Genomic DNA, 16,827 nt, shown 5'->3' on the forward strand with positions numbered 1-16,827 from the left:
GTCCACTCCACCAGCAGGCTGTACTGTACTATAGGCCACTAGTTAGTCCACTCCACCAGCAGGCTGTACTGTAGTAGGCCACTAGTTAGTCCACTCCACCAGCAGGCTGTACTGTACTATAGGCCACTAGTTAGTCCACTCCACCAGCAGGCTGTACTGTACTATAGGCCACTAGTTAGTCCACTCCACCAGCAGGCTGTACTGTACTATAGGCCACTAGTTAGTCCACTCCACCAGCAGGCTGTACTGTAGTAGGCCACTAGTTAGTCCACTCCACCAGCAGGCTGTACTGTAGTAGGCCACTAGTTAGTCCACTCCACCAGCAGGCTGTACTGTAGTAGGCCACTAGTTAGTCCACTCCACCAGCAGGCTGTACTGTAGTAGACCACTAGTTAGTCCACTCCACCAGCAGGCTGTACTGTACTATAGGCCACTAGTTAGTCCACTCCACCAGCAGGCTGTACTGTACTATAGGCCACTAGTTAGTCCACTCCACCGGCAGGCTGTACTACAGTAACTAATTAGTGGCCTACTAAGTCCACTCCACCAGCAGGCTGTACTGTAGTAGGCCTATGTTTATACACTATAAAGTCTCGTGTTTTTGAGGGAGCGAGGAACATAACATTTAAGAGTGTCAATTGTAACGAGCATCTCAGGTAGAGAACTGCAATAATCATGAACCATCAGTTTTGATTGATTGATTGAAGTATTTATTAACAGTTTGCAGAATTACAGTACATTTCAAGCACAACTCAATAAAAAAGACTGTTAACTGTGAGAGGACGACACCATAAAGCATTACACTTGTTTACAAGAGCGGCTCCACCGTTTTCAATTCATCATAACATTTAGAGACGTACAAATATACACTTCTATATAGCCAAAAACAGGAAACCATCATAAAGTACGGGGGGGGGGGGGGATATCAATACAAGGACACAGTATAATACTGAGTTTTAATTTAAGCACTTTCAACCTGGTGTCCCTACAGTATTTTCCAGGAGGTAATCTTTTTGAGTTTTATTATAGTTTCAATCTACACAAACCTGATCTGCAGGCTTCATAACACCTCATTCGATGAGTTGAGTACAAACGGAACCCAATGGTTTTTAATCCTCTTAACAGACCTGGTATTGTACTGTACTTCCCTGTGCGTGTCTACTGTTAATTAAGAAATCAATGGGTGAATCAATCAATCAATCAATATGAGCTTACATAATTGACTATTATCAGTGTGCAACATTGTTGTTGTTTGATGAAGCATAACCATGAGAGAGTGCAAAACTGGACCCTATATATTGTCAATTTTCAAATAATAGTCCAATATTGATTTGAATGATTTGCATATTAATTATATATGCAATTCTTTATTGGGAATAGCCCCTTGAGATGAATCATCTCATAATTAAAGCGGCACTATGTAGCTTTCCTCTACTACCCCCGTCTCTCTCACACACACTCTCTCTCTCTCTCTCTCTCTCTCTCTCTCTCTCTCTCTCTCTCTCTCTCTCTCTCTCTCTCTCTCTCTCTCTCTCTCTCTCTCTATGGAGCTGTGATTGTAATGACCGAAGACAACTTCAAATAGTGTTGCACCAACACCGCTCCCTCTGCATGAATACTGACAGGCGGCAGGCCACACACACACGCACACATGCACACGCACACGCACATGCACATGCACATGCACACGCACACGCTCCGTTACATTTATGTCTAGCAGGGGCCCCTCAGCAATTCACTTCCTAAACCCACTGAGAGGACCGATAGAGAAAGACTATCATGTGAAGGAATGAAAAGGGACCGCCAGTAACTAACTATACAACTAGTGGGACTCGACTCGTAGTAAAATCCTCAACTCTGAAGGAATGGAACCAGATGGACGTACATTAATTGTTTCCAATCTATACTATGGATATAGATATACAATTGCGCTGAGTCTGCAAAGGCATGGTATGAGCACTGTGTGTGCGTGAGCTGCGCCTGCCGAGCAAGGTGACACCCAAGCCAGTGCCGTAACTGCACTAAGCCGATTGCCCCATGCCGAGCAACAGCTTGCGCTGAGCGAGTGCCCACATGGCGGCACGGCACTTGTATACCCGCACTGAGCGAGTCCCCGTGCCCCGCGCTGACCGGGTACTATATGCCACACACCGAGCGAGTGCACCCTCGGGGGCAAGCGAGCGACTGTAAGCCGACGTATAGTTGACAAAGCAGTGCATGAGAACATGGCAACTTGGCGACAGCCAACTTGGGCACAATTTGTGAGGGAGCCCAAGTACTGTGCATTATCATCCTCCACTCTAATCATATTAGTGTGGCATCAGAAGACAGCTCAGCACAGAGAACAGTGGGACAGATCAAAGTTGTGCCAGGCAGAACCTGTCCCCTGCTTCACCTCTTAAGCCCCATCTACTTCGTAATATGACAGTGTTGAGGGAAGATAACAGATAAAATGGTAAATAAAAGGTAAATGGTGCATTTATATATATATATATATAGCGCTTTTATCCAAAGCGCTTCACATAGACTGTACATTACGTTCACTCATTCATACACTGATGGCGGAGGAAACCATGCAAGGCACCAACCTGCACATCGGGAGCAATTAGGGGTTCAGTGTCTTGCTCAAGGACACTTCGACACTAACTCTGGCAGAGCCAGGGATCGAACCGGGAACCTTGCGGTCCCACTCTACCCCTGTCACCCGGCAATCTCACAGTGCGGCACAGTGTGGCATCCGTGAGCTTTCAAATCTGCGCTTCTTTATATTTTGCCATTTTTAACATTTCGAAAAAGGAAAATGTCAATGTGCTCTCTTCTGCATGATGATGACGATGATTTTGTCTTAACCCTTTTTGACCTGAGATCAGATTCTAAAAATGTCAGTCGTTCTTCGATTTAAAAAAGAAATAGCAGACCTACAAGCTCGTAGCACGCCACTCGGTGGCGCGCTACTGTATTTGTGCAACATTGTTGCAACCGTGCGCGGTGGCTTTTGAGGGAGGGCTAAGTGTTCCTCATCCAAAAAGAAAGTCATGGCTCATCTCTTTCATATACAGCCATGCCACAGACATGTGTTTTGACATGATGGCAAATGAGCATGCTTTCTGAAGAGAGCCATTCATATTTAATCATATATTTAAAGTGATTGAGAATCGAGCAGTGGATACACAAACGGGTGGAGAGAGTATCTGAAAGATGGAAGGAATGTGCGGTGGGATGATTTTATTGCTGTATTTTTTTATTGTTCTTTCTGCTTTGGCAATGTAAACGTATGTTTTCTCATGCCAATAAAGCCCATTGAATTGAATTGAATTGATTGTAAACAAAATAATCTATTAGACCCATGCCTGCATTGCATCATAAACATACTTATAATGCCTTATCATCTGCTTATAACACTGTATATGTAAAAAATAACTCGTGAATAATCACAACAATAGCCTAATCGTTTTATAATTACTGTACTAATGTATTATGTGTCACACAAATACAAGGCTGTGAGTGAACACCGATTATGAAGTGTTATTATGATACTTGACCTTAAAGGTTATGATCAATGGTATAACAGTAATGAATATTCATGAGTGCATATAACTATACTTACAGTATATACAGTGTTAAAAGCAGTTTGTAATGCATTACAGCTATGTTTAGATTGCTTTATAATACATGTGTAAAGTGTAAGCCATCGCGTGCAGACATTAGCTGAGGTCAGCAGAGGTGTGGAGAAGTGGTCGGTTCTGAATGAATGTGGAACAAAGACGAGGGGGAAAAGAGCTCGTGGAGAAACTAAACTAATAAGCGTTCTAATCAATTACGTGAAACATCTGAAATGAATACCGCCTAGATACTGTAGTACAGATGCATTCTTCAAAGGGTCATGATCTCACATCCAACAAGGCAAAGTTCCCATCGTGAAATGCATTATGCTATATTATGCATCATGGCCATGTCTTCCCCAAACAGTGGCTCGGGAGCCATCTGTGGGTCCCAGGCCAATTTTTATGGGTCACGACTTGAGAGAAAAAGAAAACTTTTAAACTACATTTAAGAAAGATATACGTTTCAAAATATATATATTTTTTTATAGAACAAAATGTAAAATAACTGTATGAATGTTAAAACAAACAAATCTAAGAAATTCAATGAATAAGAGTATGGAAAAATAGCCGATCTACAAGCTCACAGTCGCAATGCGGCCCAATGTGGCGCGAAGCCGCACTAGTTTGGGTCCAGGGCAAAAAAATCAAATCTCTCTTTTGGGTCTCGAACCTGAAAGGTTTGGGAACCACTGCTGTACAGTGCGGTATACAGTATGTGTTTTACCTGCGTGTACTCTAGTCTATATACACCAACTCAGACATACAAACACACCGAAACCACAGCGTGGCTCCTCCGTGCGACTAGACTTATGGCTCCGAGACATGGACACTTTCAAAGAAACTAGAGAAACGGCTGGATGGCACTTACACCGCCTTCTAATGAGAGCGCAAAATCTCTCTTGGAAGAGCCACCCATCGACTGATCTAATATACGGCAACCTTTGCCGGCCACTGCTACAGAGCTGACAATGAGGTTTATATATTCCCTTCTTCTCTGGAGTCCTGCCTCAAAGCAGACCAGAAAACTGTCGTCCCCTGATGTCATCGTTAGAGACACATGCTTCAGTAAGCAGGAACTGGGGATGGCAATGAAGGACCGGAAAGTCTGGCGTGGCATTATGAAATCCATCTCGACCGCGGTCGAAAAATGATTATGATGCGACTATAAAGCGTCGCAGTTCCGCCCCCTTAAAGCGCAAATAACATGCATTTTAAAACTGCTTTTAATATTTAATAATCATATTGTCTATGTCCCTCAAAGTTATTTCTAATGGTTTGAGCCTCAATCACCACTCTGATATAACCAGGCCTTGTCAATTCTTTCTGGACTTTGAAAGCAGTTTTAGCTGCAGTACCACAATGTCCTGAGGTGGAGAGGGTGCTGATATGCAGATTATTTAATATTTGAGTCATTATAATACTCATGCTAGATAAAACCAGGCTTGTTTCCATTCCATGCCAGCTTGGAAAATCAACAATGGTGGACATTGTAAACAAAGTGGAAATGCAAATTTGCAACTGAAGACTGAAGAAAAGGAGGAATTATACAAAGTAGGGTGACATTGATGACATCACGATGAGGCCAAAATCAGTCGAGCTGTTTCTGAGAGCAATTTCCATTAAAACACCCATATGACATGAAAGCCTGATTGTTCAAAATTGGTTATTTGTGCGGATAGAAAACACACATGGGAGCCCCAAAAATACAAAAGAAATTGAAAAAGTTGAATTTTATGTTATAGGTCCTTTAAAGGCCCAGGAAATAATTCCCAATGCATTTTACCCATAGTATTTATTATAAGACCTTTTAAGCGTTGTTCAAAGCCAACTGGAGTTGTGACAAATCATGACAACAAACACAATATTTTGGACCAAACAAATAATTACAAAGAAGAAAAACAACAACAAAAGTGTTGCCGTTTTCTTCTTCTTTCTAATTATTTGTTTGGCCCAAAACATTGTGTTTATTGTCATGATTTGTCACGACAAGAGTTGGCTTTGTCCGCGGCGCAAACGTCTTCAAATGAATACTTTTTGAAAAGTCTATGAGGAAAATGAACGGGGAATTCTCTTCCGGGTCTCTCGAGGGGGGCGGGACTGCAACGCTCTTTAGACACGTCTCCGTGGGAAGTCGACCACGTTGTCCTTACCTTGGAAGAAGCTCTTGACGCGGAGGTAGGAGACGGCGAGGCGGAGGACGGACAGCTTGTCCAGCTTGGAGATGACGTCCGGGGTGAAGGGCAGCAGGCTGGCCAGGCGGTCCAGCTCCGCGTTGAGCCGGTCCCGGTGCCGCTTGGACGGGTTGGTCTTCTCGCTGTTCGCGGACGCTTTCCTGCATGGGGAAAAAGGACGCCGACGAGGGAGTTGGAATATGCAGCAATGTTTGAGACTTGTGGAAGAGTGAGGTGACACTCGACACACTATGTTAATTCTTTAGCTGTTGAAAAATAGCAGATCTACAAGCTCGTAGCGCGGCACTCGGTGTCGCGCTACGAGCTTGTAGATTTGCCATTATTGAAAAATCTGGAAAATGTGACACAAATAGAGCGAACGTTTTAAACTCAAATCTTTGCTCCTACTCCTAGAACAACATATTGTCAGATGAGGGTCGGCGGCCAATTACATATATTTTTGGGGGTCCTTGACATGAAAATGTTTGAGAACCTCTGACATAGAAACATATATAGGTTTTTCAAGAAAACTATCAGGATTTAGAAGACATTTGTAGAATCGTCCTGAGATCTAAATGGGTTAATGTCACTCACTCACTCACTCACTTGCATGTCAAACCAACCTCCACTGCTTGTAGGCCTACTTGTATGAGCATAAATCTTGATTCTTGAGACTCAGCCACAGTGAGTTGTCTGTGGGAGCTATATTTTATCGCTATACTTTTATCGCTATAATCGCTGACTCAGTTGGTCATTCCAACAAAACAAATTAATGATAGATTTATCTCTCGTCCTCCAACCAAATACCTTCAAACAGGAACGCTTAGGTTCAAGTTAGGGTCCAGTTAGGGATGTCCCGATCACGTTTATTTTGCAGTATTGATATTTTTACTTAATTCGAACATTTAAGTACTTTTTCCACCACTGTGTATATCCATATCCAATATTTGTCCTGATCTATATCCTGGCATTCTGAACATCTTTGCTCAGACAGACTCCAATAACCACTGCGATCAAAGTTGTGTTTTCTTTTCTCACAGAGAAGTTAACTTTGCAGATACACATTATGAATCACAAATAAGCGAAGGATTAAATATAATACATTTAACTAAATGAGCAATGATTCAGTAAATGCTGACTTGAAAATGAAATGGTTCTACACTTAAATTATATGAATTCCAAGCCCTAATAAGTTAAATACAATGCAACGCACATATTGGGACAAGGGGGAAACAATTCCATAGATTGTACAGTAAGCAAACACAGTAGAAACCATATAGAAAATCCTGAATACAACCCCTGTACAGTACAGTACTCTTACATAACCTACAATTTGGACAGCAGCTGGCAAAGTTGTCTTAAAAGTTTCCCTGTTACTGTACATCACGCTGAGAATAGTTCAAATGATTTGAATAAAACACAATGTCAACACTCTAACCTTGGGTGAATGCCATGCATGGCTTTAACACACACAATTATTCTTAACTGCATAACCAACAGTTCAACCCTTAAATTATGACCGGCTGGCTGACAAGCTGAAGTTGCTGGATGGATCCCTACAGCAACTGAAGGCAGCATCAAATGCATGCCATACGATTGTACCCTAAATGGATTAAACATTATTATGAATAGAATCAATTTGGTTCCCAAACTTTTTAAGCCTGCAGTGACCCAAAAGAGAAATGTGATGTCTCCCCCAGATCTAGGCCTACAAGCTCACAATGTGGGCTCTGCTATTTTCACTATAGGACTTCTTAAACATTATTTGTTTTCTATGAGTTTTTTTTTAGTTTTTTTTAATGCAATTATTTTGAAAAATCTTTTAATTCGTTTTTAATTCATGCAAAACATGTGTACCGGAAATAGAAATGTGTCTGCGACCCTCAAATGGGCCCCGACCCACAGTTATTTTGGGAACCAATTGTGGTTCGACTTCATTTATAAAAAAATCCTCTTAACTGTTTTTGGACTGGCTTCCTCCTCTTCCTGCCCGCGTACATGCAGTCCCCAGGGGGGATCATCCTGTCCTCAATGATGGGGTCCTGATGGTGGCTGCAGGTAACAGGTGCTCTGCTGCAGAGGAGAGGAGAGGAGAGGAGAGGAGAGAGAGAGAGGAGAGAGGAGAGAGGAGAGGAGAGGAGAGAGAGAGAGAGAGAGAGAGAGAGAGAGAGAGAGAGAGAGAGAGAGAGAGAGAGAGAGAGAGAGAGAGAGAGAGAGAGAGAGAGAGAGAGAGAGAGAGAGAGAGAGCTACTTCATCAACTTCATCATAGCCCCCCCAATTCATGCATTCATCACGTGGAAGAGAAGAGAGTAGAGAGAACAATAAATATACTCAAATAAACTCAGTTGTGCAGTTTGGAGTTATTTGCATAACATAAAACTATATACTCACGTGCGTTTCAAAAACGCCACATTAAAAAAGGGCCGGCATCTTTATAGGATAGGATTAATATGAATAAAGTAGCATCAGCTATATACCCTATACCTGATCGATATATGCTCCTGATGTAAACAAGTCTTTGGTGCTTTTTCTGCATGGTTTTGTCCTCGTAGCAGCACTATATACTGTAGCACTGTAGCCTATATACCCATACAACAAACTGTTAATAAAATGTTCAATCAATCAATCAATCAATCATGCACAATTAAAAAAAAAGTTGTCAAAAAGCTTTTGTCAAAAATAAAAGCACTTACCAATACAAGGCTCTAAGAATATTCCCAAATATTGTTTGTGATGTTGTGTCATTCAGCACAAAATGCAGGGAAATATGAGTCTCTCCCTTCAACTGTATACAGTCAAATTAATAGTAATTCCAAGCAAATGAGGCGAAAGTCATTCTGCAGTGTCGCTGCTGTACAGTAAAGTGCTTGTTTTCATTGCAATGCTTGGGGCAGATGTGTTTCTGATGCTTTATAAGTCGCAGCCTCACTTCCTCGCGTTTCAGGTGGCGGATTCCTGTGAATGACATGTCGAGCTCTTCGCACGCAAACTCTCGGCAGCCTCGCAAACACGCCGCCAGCGCACACACACGCTCACACGCGATCCTCTCACATCCGCCCATACCAGCTTTACTATACGAGCCAGCCGGAGCGATGGCCCAACCCCCCCACCCCCAAAGAGAGAGAGAGAGAGAGAGAGAGAGAGAGAGAGAGAGAGAGAGAGAGAGATAGAGCGTGTGTGTGTGTGTGTGTGTGTGTGTGTGTGTGTGTGTGTGTGTGTGTGTGTGTGTGTGTGTGTGTGTGTGTGTGTGTGTGTGTGTGTGTGTGTGTGTGTGTGTGTGTGTGTGTGTGTCTCACATATTTCTGAGCAGATCGAGGGGGAGGGATCACACGCAATGTTTCCACAGCAATAGCTAGAGTTCAGTTCTCCTTGCATTGCATTCAGAGTCTCAGTCTGAGCTTAAGAGTTATCGTCAGGCTATTCCGTTCAAGTCACGCGACGCATATTGAAGGAGCGGCCGACGGATATTTTTGGGACTATATTATTATTATAACAAATCCACCGAGGGAGACTATAAACGGTGCTTCGCTTGGATATCATGCTTATTATCATGGACTGGATTTAAAAAACAACTATAGGCCTATTTATGTTTGATGTAGCCTAATAATTTGATCGGATACATATGTTTTAACTCAGTTCTATCCAGACAGATCGAGTCGGTCGATCGTGCGTTACTTTGGACGTGTTCTCGTTCTCGTGTCGGTATGGAACAGTCTTAACTCATGGGGTTATTTGTTATTTTGTGAAACAAAGCGCGGCTTGATCTAAAATAGTCCATTTGTAGGCCTATTCTGAAACCAAGCCTATTTCTCGGAGTTGTATCTATCTATCTATCTATCTATCTATCTATCTATCTATCTATCTATCTATCTATCTATCTATCTATCTATCTATCTATCTATCTATCTATCTATCTATGTATTGATTGTCAAGACATAGCTCACTTGCTTTAATTTGAATAAAGTTATCTTCTATTTGTTTAATTATTGTTGTACGTATAGGCCTATACCTAAATTAAAGGTTTTAAACCTAGAAACCTATAAAGGTAGTAGGCTATATTGCATGTGTTGTCTACTCGGCCACCTTAATTCTGTCCTGTATTTCACCACGACTTCAATCCAGACAGAGTCCACTAGTCCAGAAGACTAGCTGCTTTGGGTGGAGTCTCCATGAGATGCAATGTGGCACTTTTCTAAACACACAAAACAAACTCGTTTCCCAAACAGTGGGCGAGGACCCATTAGTGGGTTTAGCATAAAAAAACATTCAAAATATCGCATGAAAAAATTTATTATACATATACACAGGTAAATAAAATAAACAAAAAAAAATTATATCACAAATCATTTAACAAATTAACAACCCTTTTTCCAAAGACTGACATCAAACATCTTGCAAATTGAAGTAAAGTTAAGGTCGTGGCCACTGTGGCCACATGTCTTTACCACAACTTTTAAAATAACTTGGCTCCTAACTATCATTTAGCTGGGGACCCCCTTGAACTCCCTCAAGGACCACTGGGGGTCCCGGACCCTACTTAATAGTTCCAATCCAATGTGATTCTGAGTTGATACTGCACTTCTATGGAAAGCATGCACCAAAACAATGCTTTGAGTGCCCTCTGCTGGCAAAATGAGTAAACTGGCAAAACTCGTAGGCCTAGTCAGTGGTTCCCAAACTTTTTTCATCTCAAGGAACTCCAAATTTACACTAATTAACCCGCGGACCCCCATTTGAAAAGATATGCCAGGGACCCCCATAACAGAAGATTTGTACGGCTCTAGCAAATTAGCAATGATTCTCAACCTGTTTAATTTCAAGGACCCCATCGTTTGACATGCATTAGTCTACAGACCCCCATTTAATGGCATTTCTATCTCTGAGACCCCAATTTCAATTTGTAGGCCTATTGTAAAATCAATGTTAATTTAACTCTGAGAGTGTACAAACGGAACGGGTCCATTTGGTTCCGTTTGTACACTCTCAGAGTTACAGACCCATAAGAGTAAATTTGGTTCCAAACTATCATTTAGCTGGGGACCCCCTGGAAGTCTCTCAAGGACCCCTGCATGGGGGGTCCCCTGCAGACACCACTTTGGGAACCACTGTCAACTGCCCTAAAATTCATGATACGTGATTATGTCATATCATGGCATAATATGACACAACATATAATATTACCATTAGTCCAGTAATTATGTGATTTGACCTCAATCTAATTGCAAAAAAAACCAAACTCAGCTGATTTTGCATCCTCAATATATCCTGAATAACAGAAAAAAGTTGCCTGGAATTGTCTGAGGGGTGATGAATATGAGATTCCATAAGTCTGCAATATTACATGCTCTTGTGTCCTTCTGTCTTTTGCAATTTACATACTAGGCCTACAGTAGACATTTTGGCAGCTGTGGTCACCTACGTGATGGGTGTCGGCCTTCTCAGGAGAAGGAGCCGAATTCCGGTGGTTATTGGCATGACAAAAGAGTTTGTTGACATGAAGAAAACAGACGGGTTGATCAAAGACTTTGGTTTTACATATGCAATAAATGTCGACACCCCACGCCAATGTAAAGTGCTTAAGTAGTCACCTAAAATACAATCATCTGGTCAGTTGGGGCGCAAGCCTACATGGGAGACGTCAGCCACCCTGCTGGCTGGCGTGAGTCTGTCTATGCTTTACTGCTGTGCTGTACTCTGAATAAACAACTCATGGAACATTGAATCTCGTCTGTCTGCCTTGCACATTTTCTCCTCTGTATGTATATACTAATATACTTCAGGGGAAAGTGTTGAAAGTGTTGACCATTGACATCCTATTATAAGGCAATATTTTCTAAATTTCCTTATGCTTTAAGTAGTATGTGACATGTCAAACTAGGGGGTTTTCATGATTCTGAATCCATTCCAAGCATTAGTTTTGCGCAAAAACACTCATTGGGCTAAATTTGGCCATAGCCCAAATGTGCTGACATCATCACATTTGCAAAATGATTCTGAATCATGAATAACCCCTAGTTTGACACATTACATGCAACTTAAAGCATACTTAAAATTAGACATTTTTGCCTTGGCCTATAGGATGTTAATGGTACCCAACTATCAAATCCTGAATTTACCATGATCCAAAATGTATATAATGTATATAATTCACAATTTTATTTAGATGACCCTAAGGATCATAAAAAACATAAAAAACTAGAAAAAGTGCCCTTCTGGGCACAGGTCTCCACCAGGATAGGAATGTAGGACATTGCAGCTTGCCTTCATCTGGTGGTTGGATAAAAGGGCAACAAAAGTAAATTATCCACAGATCCGTGCAGTTAGAGGTAAAAACACTTTTCGGCCAGTTATAGCGCCACCTTGAGGCTGAGTTGAAATTTTTCATGTGGCATTTCGTCCTCGGCCTAGTGGGAATGTGCGTGCACAATTTCACGGAAATCACGCGATGTGTTCATGATTTGCAGCATTTTGTTTGAAACTGAGCACTCCTGTGAACTTTGAAAGCCAATCTTAACCAATCAGGATGGAGTCTGAGAAATCTGAAAGACCGGTTTCGTTGGCTCTAGAGAGACTGTGTACCAATTTGAGCGATGTTTGGACAAAATCTGTAGGTGTACTGTGCAAAAACTTGTTTTGCACAAAGCGGCCTCCTGGTGGCGCTATAACAGGCCGTTCTGGAAAGTTTGGGGCAGAGGTTCATCGTTGGCATCCAGGGAGTGTGTGTGCAAAATTTGGCATCGACCGGGTTAACGGTGGCCGAGATTAGCTGCTCACGGACACACACACGGACACACGGACACATGGACGGACACACGGACGGACGGACGGACGGAGTGCAAAACATACTCTCCCCCCATGCCTTCGGCCTGGTGGAGACAATTATTACTATTGGAATTTTGTTTTGGGACAAGTCTTAGATTGACTGGCCTATAATGCTGGCAGTCGCTATAGTAGGCTAGTACCAAAGAGTCAAAGACCTGTCATGTAAAGGGTTCTGCTGCCACCTGGTGGAGTTAGTGTAGCAGATCAACAACAATCTGTCGATAGACTAATCCACAAAGGGATGCCATTATTACTGGGGTGTAGGGTTTAGAATGCACTATTGTTCCCTATAGGCTACTAGTCCCTCGTGTGTGTGTGTGTGTGTGTGTGTGTGTGTGCATGCGTGTGTATGCATGCGTGTGCATTATTATACTTTGAGAGTAATTGGAGCATAATCATATATTTGGTATATACATATTTCACATCACACATGACACATTTTGTGGGGTTTAATGAGGTTAAAAAATATAATAATAATAATAATATAATAATAATAATAATATTAATAATAAAGAAAGCTGATTCTTGATGCATAGAAGTCTTTATTCTTGAAAATCAATTCACATTTTTAAAGCTAAAATGATAGGCCTACATTTGGTGGTATAAATGGTTAAAATGTATAATTAAGACAATCATGTATCTTAGTATATGATGCTGTGGTCATACATAACACAGTAAATTACTAAATTAAGAAAGTAACAAATCCTGTCAATTCCAAAAATGGTGATTTCTGATGATTGTGCTATGCATAGTGTTCACCAATTCAAAACAATTACACAAATCATGTTATAAACAAATGAAGTAGGCTATCATAGAAAGATGTAGAATAAAGCCTCTGATGATAGTATAGGCTAATATTCCTTTGGATGTGATGGTTGGTCTTGTCTGTACTCAGAACTTCACATAGGTGAGGTTCACCTTTCCTGTCACCTCCACCTTGTCGATGAGATCAAGTTCAAAGAAGCGGTAGTTGTAGGTAAAGACTTCAACATCGTTGAACATAATGATGTACTTTGTAGGTTCAGCCTTGATCTTCACCTATAGAAAACACAAATGTTTGTATACATGAGCATTCACAACATCACAGGACTGAAAACTGCAATTGTCTCTTCTACGGCAAGCTGCCGTATTGGTGTTGGGAGAAATCAAGTCAAGTCTTTCTGACAGAAAGAGGGGCGACTTTTCGTAGGGCTGCCCCTTTTCCTTAGAAAACCCTTTCAGTCAGAAAAGAAGGTTCAAATCAAATAGGCCTACTATGCAAAAACAGGTCCCAAACAACACCAAAGTCATGGGTTTGAATTTCACTAAAGTTATGCTATTTCTTTGACTTTCTGACAGAAAGGCTCTTTCTGAAATTCTGACACATAACAAATGTTATGTTATGTTAAGGTATGTTAAGGTTTTAGCCGTTATATGAGAAGTAGGCTACTGCCCTTTTCTGCACAATTTTGTGATGGTGTGTGCACCAGAAAAAGCCGATATAGGCCTACAAGCTCACTACGCGTTGTATCTAACACACGTTGTGAGCTTGTATCAACTATTATACTCCCATTAGGGCTCACAATATTTACAGAAGTAAATAATACTGAAATTAAGCTAAATATAGTGTATACCATAAAAGGCTTGCCACGCTGGAAGTGCATGCCTCCAGATAACTCCTCGTCACCCCAGTTCCCATCCAATAAACTGTTGCGCACCACATGGTTCTGGTTGAATCTCGGGTTGAGATGAAACGCGATCCCCTTGTTGCAAAGAAGGTTGATGTGCATTCTGGGATGAAAAGAAGATTAGCAGACGTTTTGTCTGTCTGTCTGTCTGTCTGTCTGTCTGTCTGTCTGTCTGTCTGTCTGTCTGTCTGTCTGTCTGTCTGTCTGTCTGTCTGTCTGTCTGTCTGTCTGTCTGTCTGTCTGTCTGTCTGTCTACTAAATGTGCAATGGAGATCAGTGGTGGAAACACAGGTGGGTAACCTGGAACTTTCCTATAACTTTTTCTTTTTTGGAGTGTCAAGTGGAGGGAAACAATTTCTACTGGCTAAATCAACAGGTTTCTGTCTGTCTGTCTGTCTGTCTGTCTGTCTGTCTGTCTGTCTGTCTGTCTGTCTGTCTGTCTGTCTGTCTGTCTGTCAAAAGCAAGTAGGCTACTGCAGTTGGTTGGACCATTTAAGTCAAGTTCAAAATGTACAGAGCAACTTGTGTAGTTGAGTAACATTTGACCAGGAGGAGTGTCTATAGCCTACTTTTAGGTAGGATAGGAAAAAGCACAATACTAGAGCCTCAATCTGGAAAATAGAATTGTCAGCTATTTATTTCCTTACCAAACAAACAATATATTTATATACAATCATGTCATCTAAGACTATGCACCTTTCAGCATCGAGGTCCACCATGCCTTGGATTTCGAGGATGCTGCCTACAGGAAAACCGCCTGGTATGTTCACTTTGAATGGAATGACCTAGTGGACACAGGAGGAATGAAACATTATTATTATTAATAATAATAATAATAATAATAATTGACATTTCAATTCAATTCTATAATTAATATAATGATTGTAGAAAGCGTTAATGGTTCAAATTCTAAGCGGAATATAAGAACCACAAAACATAAAGAATACTTACTGCATTAACATATTCTGCCATTGTGGTGGTTTAGAGTTGAGCTCTTTGTGTCGAGGGTCTAGTAATGTTGAGAGATGTGTACAGGCTGCTGTTCACTGCATGTCATATTTATGTGGTAGGAGAGAGAGGGTGTAAACTCTGACGCCCTATACGTTGCATGTTACTCAGGAACTGTTTGCAATCATACATGGCTGGGAAATTGATGCAATTCTCTGCTGACTTATGCTGATGTATGATGTAAAACCAAATGTATGGCTATATCGGGATCTGATGAAGACAGGCAACCTATTCAGCTTGCTTCCCTTACAGTGAAGCATTGTGACAGTTATACATATCTTGGTGCCATCTTCACTGCTGATGGAAATGCCCGAAACTCACTTGCCCTACATGCAAAGGAGAAGACAAAGCACCTAAACAAACTGATTATCTTCCTGACCACCAACTATGATGCTCCATTCTGTGTAAAACATAAGGTTTTTGAGGCTGCTTTCTCATCAGCTATATTGTATGGGTGTGAGGCTTGGTTGAAAATCCCCTTAAAGTCTGTTGAAACTCTCTACATGTCTGGAGTGAAATCCCTACTTGGGGTAAGGGTTAAATAAAGGGAAAATCACGCGATGTGTTCATGATTTGCAGCATTTTGTTTGAAACTGAGCACTCCTGTGAACTTTGGAAGCCAATCTTAACCAATCAGGATGGAGTCTGAGAAATCTGAAAGACCGGTTTCGTTGGTTCTAGAGCAGTGGTAACCAACCTTTTCAAGCCCAAGAGCCAATTTTATTCCCATTTGTAAGCCAAGATCTACCACTAAAACGTGTTAGAAAAAACACTTGTTTTTTTGCTATTTCTGACAGGCTCAATGCATGTGCACACATCCACACAAAGACTAAAGCTTAAATTAGAATAAATACTTATAGTAAGTTATATTATCAATGTCAAATAATATTAGAAATAAAAAATATTAGGACAAAAATACAAATAAACAAGTTTTTTTAAATAAAACCAAATGCAAAGGACATGAATTGCTTTTACAGCACAATATTTTGTTTCTCATTTCAATGAATATTCACATTGGCAGATGTTCAAATGACATAGGCATAACATGACCATATATATTTGCACAGATATGGTGACATACTCTCAGGGTCAGCCCACCTTTAATGAGACTGCTGTGACTGATTGATTGATTGATTGAAATATTTATTAACAGTTTGTAGAATTTACAGTACATTTTAAGCACAAACTCAATACAAAGACTGTTAACTGTGAGTGGACGACCCAATTAAGCATTACACTTGTTTACAACAGGGTCCACATTGTTCAATTCATCAAAATTCATCATGCACTTTATCTGCAAGCGTTTTGAAATCTGGTTCATATTTAGTGATTGCCAGTCTGAGGGTGTCATTAAGATGTGAGTCAGTCATACGAGTTCTAAACTTGGATTTTATTATTTTCATTTGTGAAAAGGCCATTTCACATAAGTACGTGGAACCAAAGTAGGCATGCAGCTTGAGTGCACACGACACAATCAGCGGATACTTCTCTCTGCTCACAAGAGACCAAAATTCCTTCTCTTTAGCTCTGACCTGCAGGTGACAGTCATTTAC

The 16,827-nt window shown here is 41.1% G+C and overlaps 2 protein-coding genes across 3 annotated transcripts in view; both read right to left on the minus strand.

Annotated features, from left to right (window-relative positions):
- The window catches only part of LOC310867764 (uncharacterized protein), a 45,559-nt gene extending 36,798 nt beyond the window's left edge, over window positions 1-8,761 (minus strand). Inside the window, exons 1-3 of one of the 2 annotated variants that reach the window (XM_083777889.1) lie at window positions 8,471-8,761; window positions 7,736-7,846; window positions 5,756-5,937 (exon numbers count right to left, since the gene is read on the minus strand). In XM_083777889.1, the coding sequence (XP_083634015.1) occupies window positions 5,756-5,937; window positions 7,736-7,797 (244 nt within the window). In that variant the 5' untranslated portion in view covers window positions 7,798-7,846; window positions 8,471-8,761. Of the gene's footprint in view, window positions 1-5,755; window positions 5,938-7,735; window positions 7,850-8,470 lie in introns of both variants that reach the window. The other variant, XM_083777888.1, reaches the window with a different exon arrangement.
- Window positions 8,762-13,121: 4,360 nt separating this feature from the next.
- LOC310867473 (galectin-5-like) lies at window positions 13,122-15,293 on the minus strand. The gene is made up of 4 exons (XM_083777585.1): window positions 15,218-15,293; window positions 14,963-15,051; window positions 14,213-14,369; window positions 13,122-13,637 (listed from the first exon to the last, which is right to left on the minus strand). Exons 1-4 carry the CDS (start codon window positions 15,236-15,238, stop codon window positions 13,491-13,493), a joined length of 414 nt encoding a protein of 137 aa, XP_083633711.1. The 5' UTR covers window positions 15,239-15,293; the 3' UTR covers window positions 13,122-13,490.
- Window positions 15,294-16,827: the final 1,534 nt, after the last annotated feature.

This window comes from Protomyctophum parallelum (genome assembly GCF_964188405.1).
Source record: "Protomyctophum parallelum genome assembly, chromosome: 12".
In the NCBI taxonomy this organism is placed as follows: domain Eukaryota; kingdom Metazoa; phylum Chordata; class Actinopteri; order Myctophiformes; family Myctophidae; genus Protomyctophum; species Protomyctophum parallelum.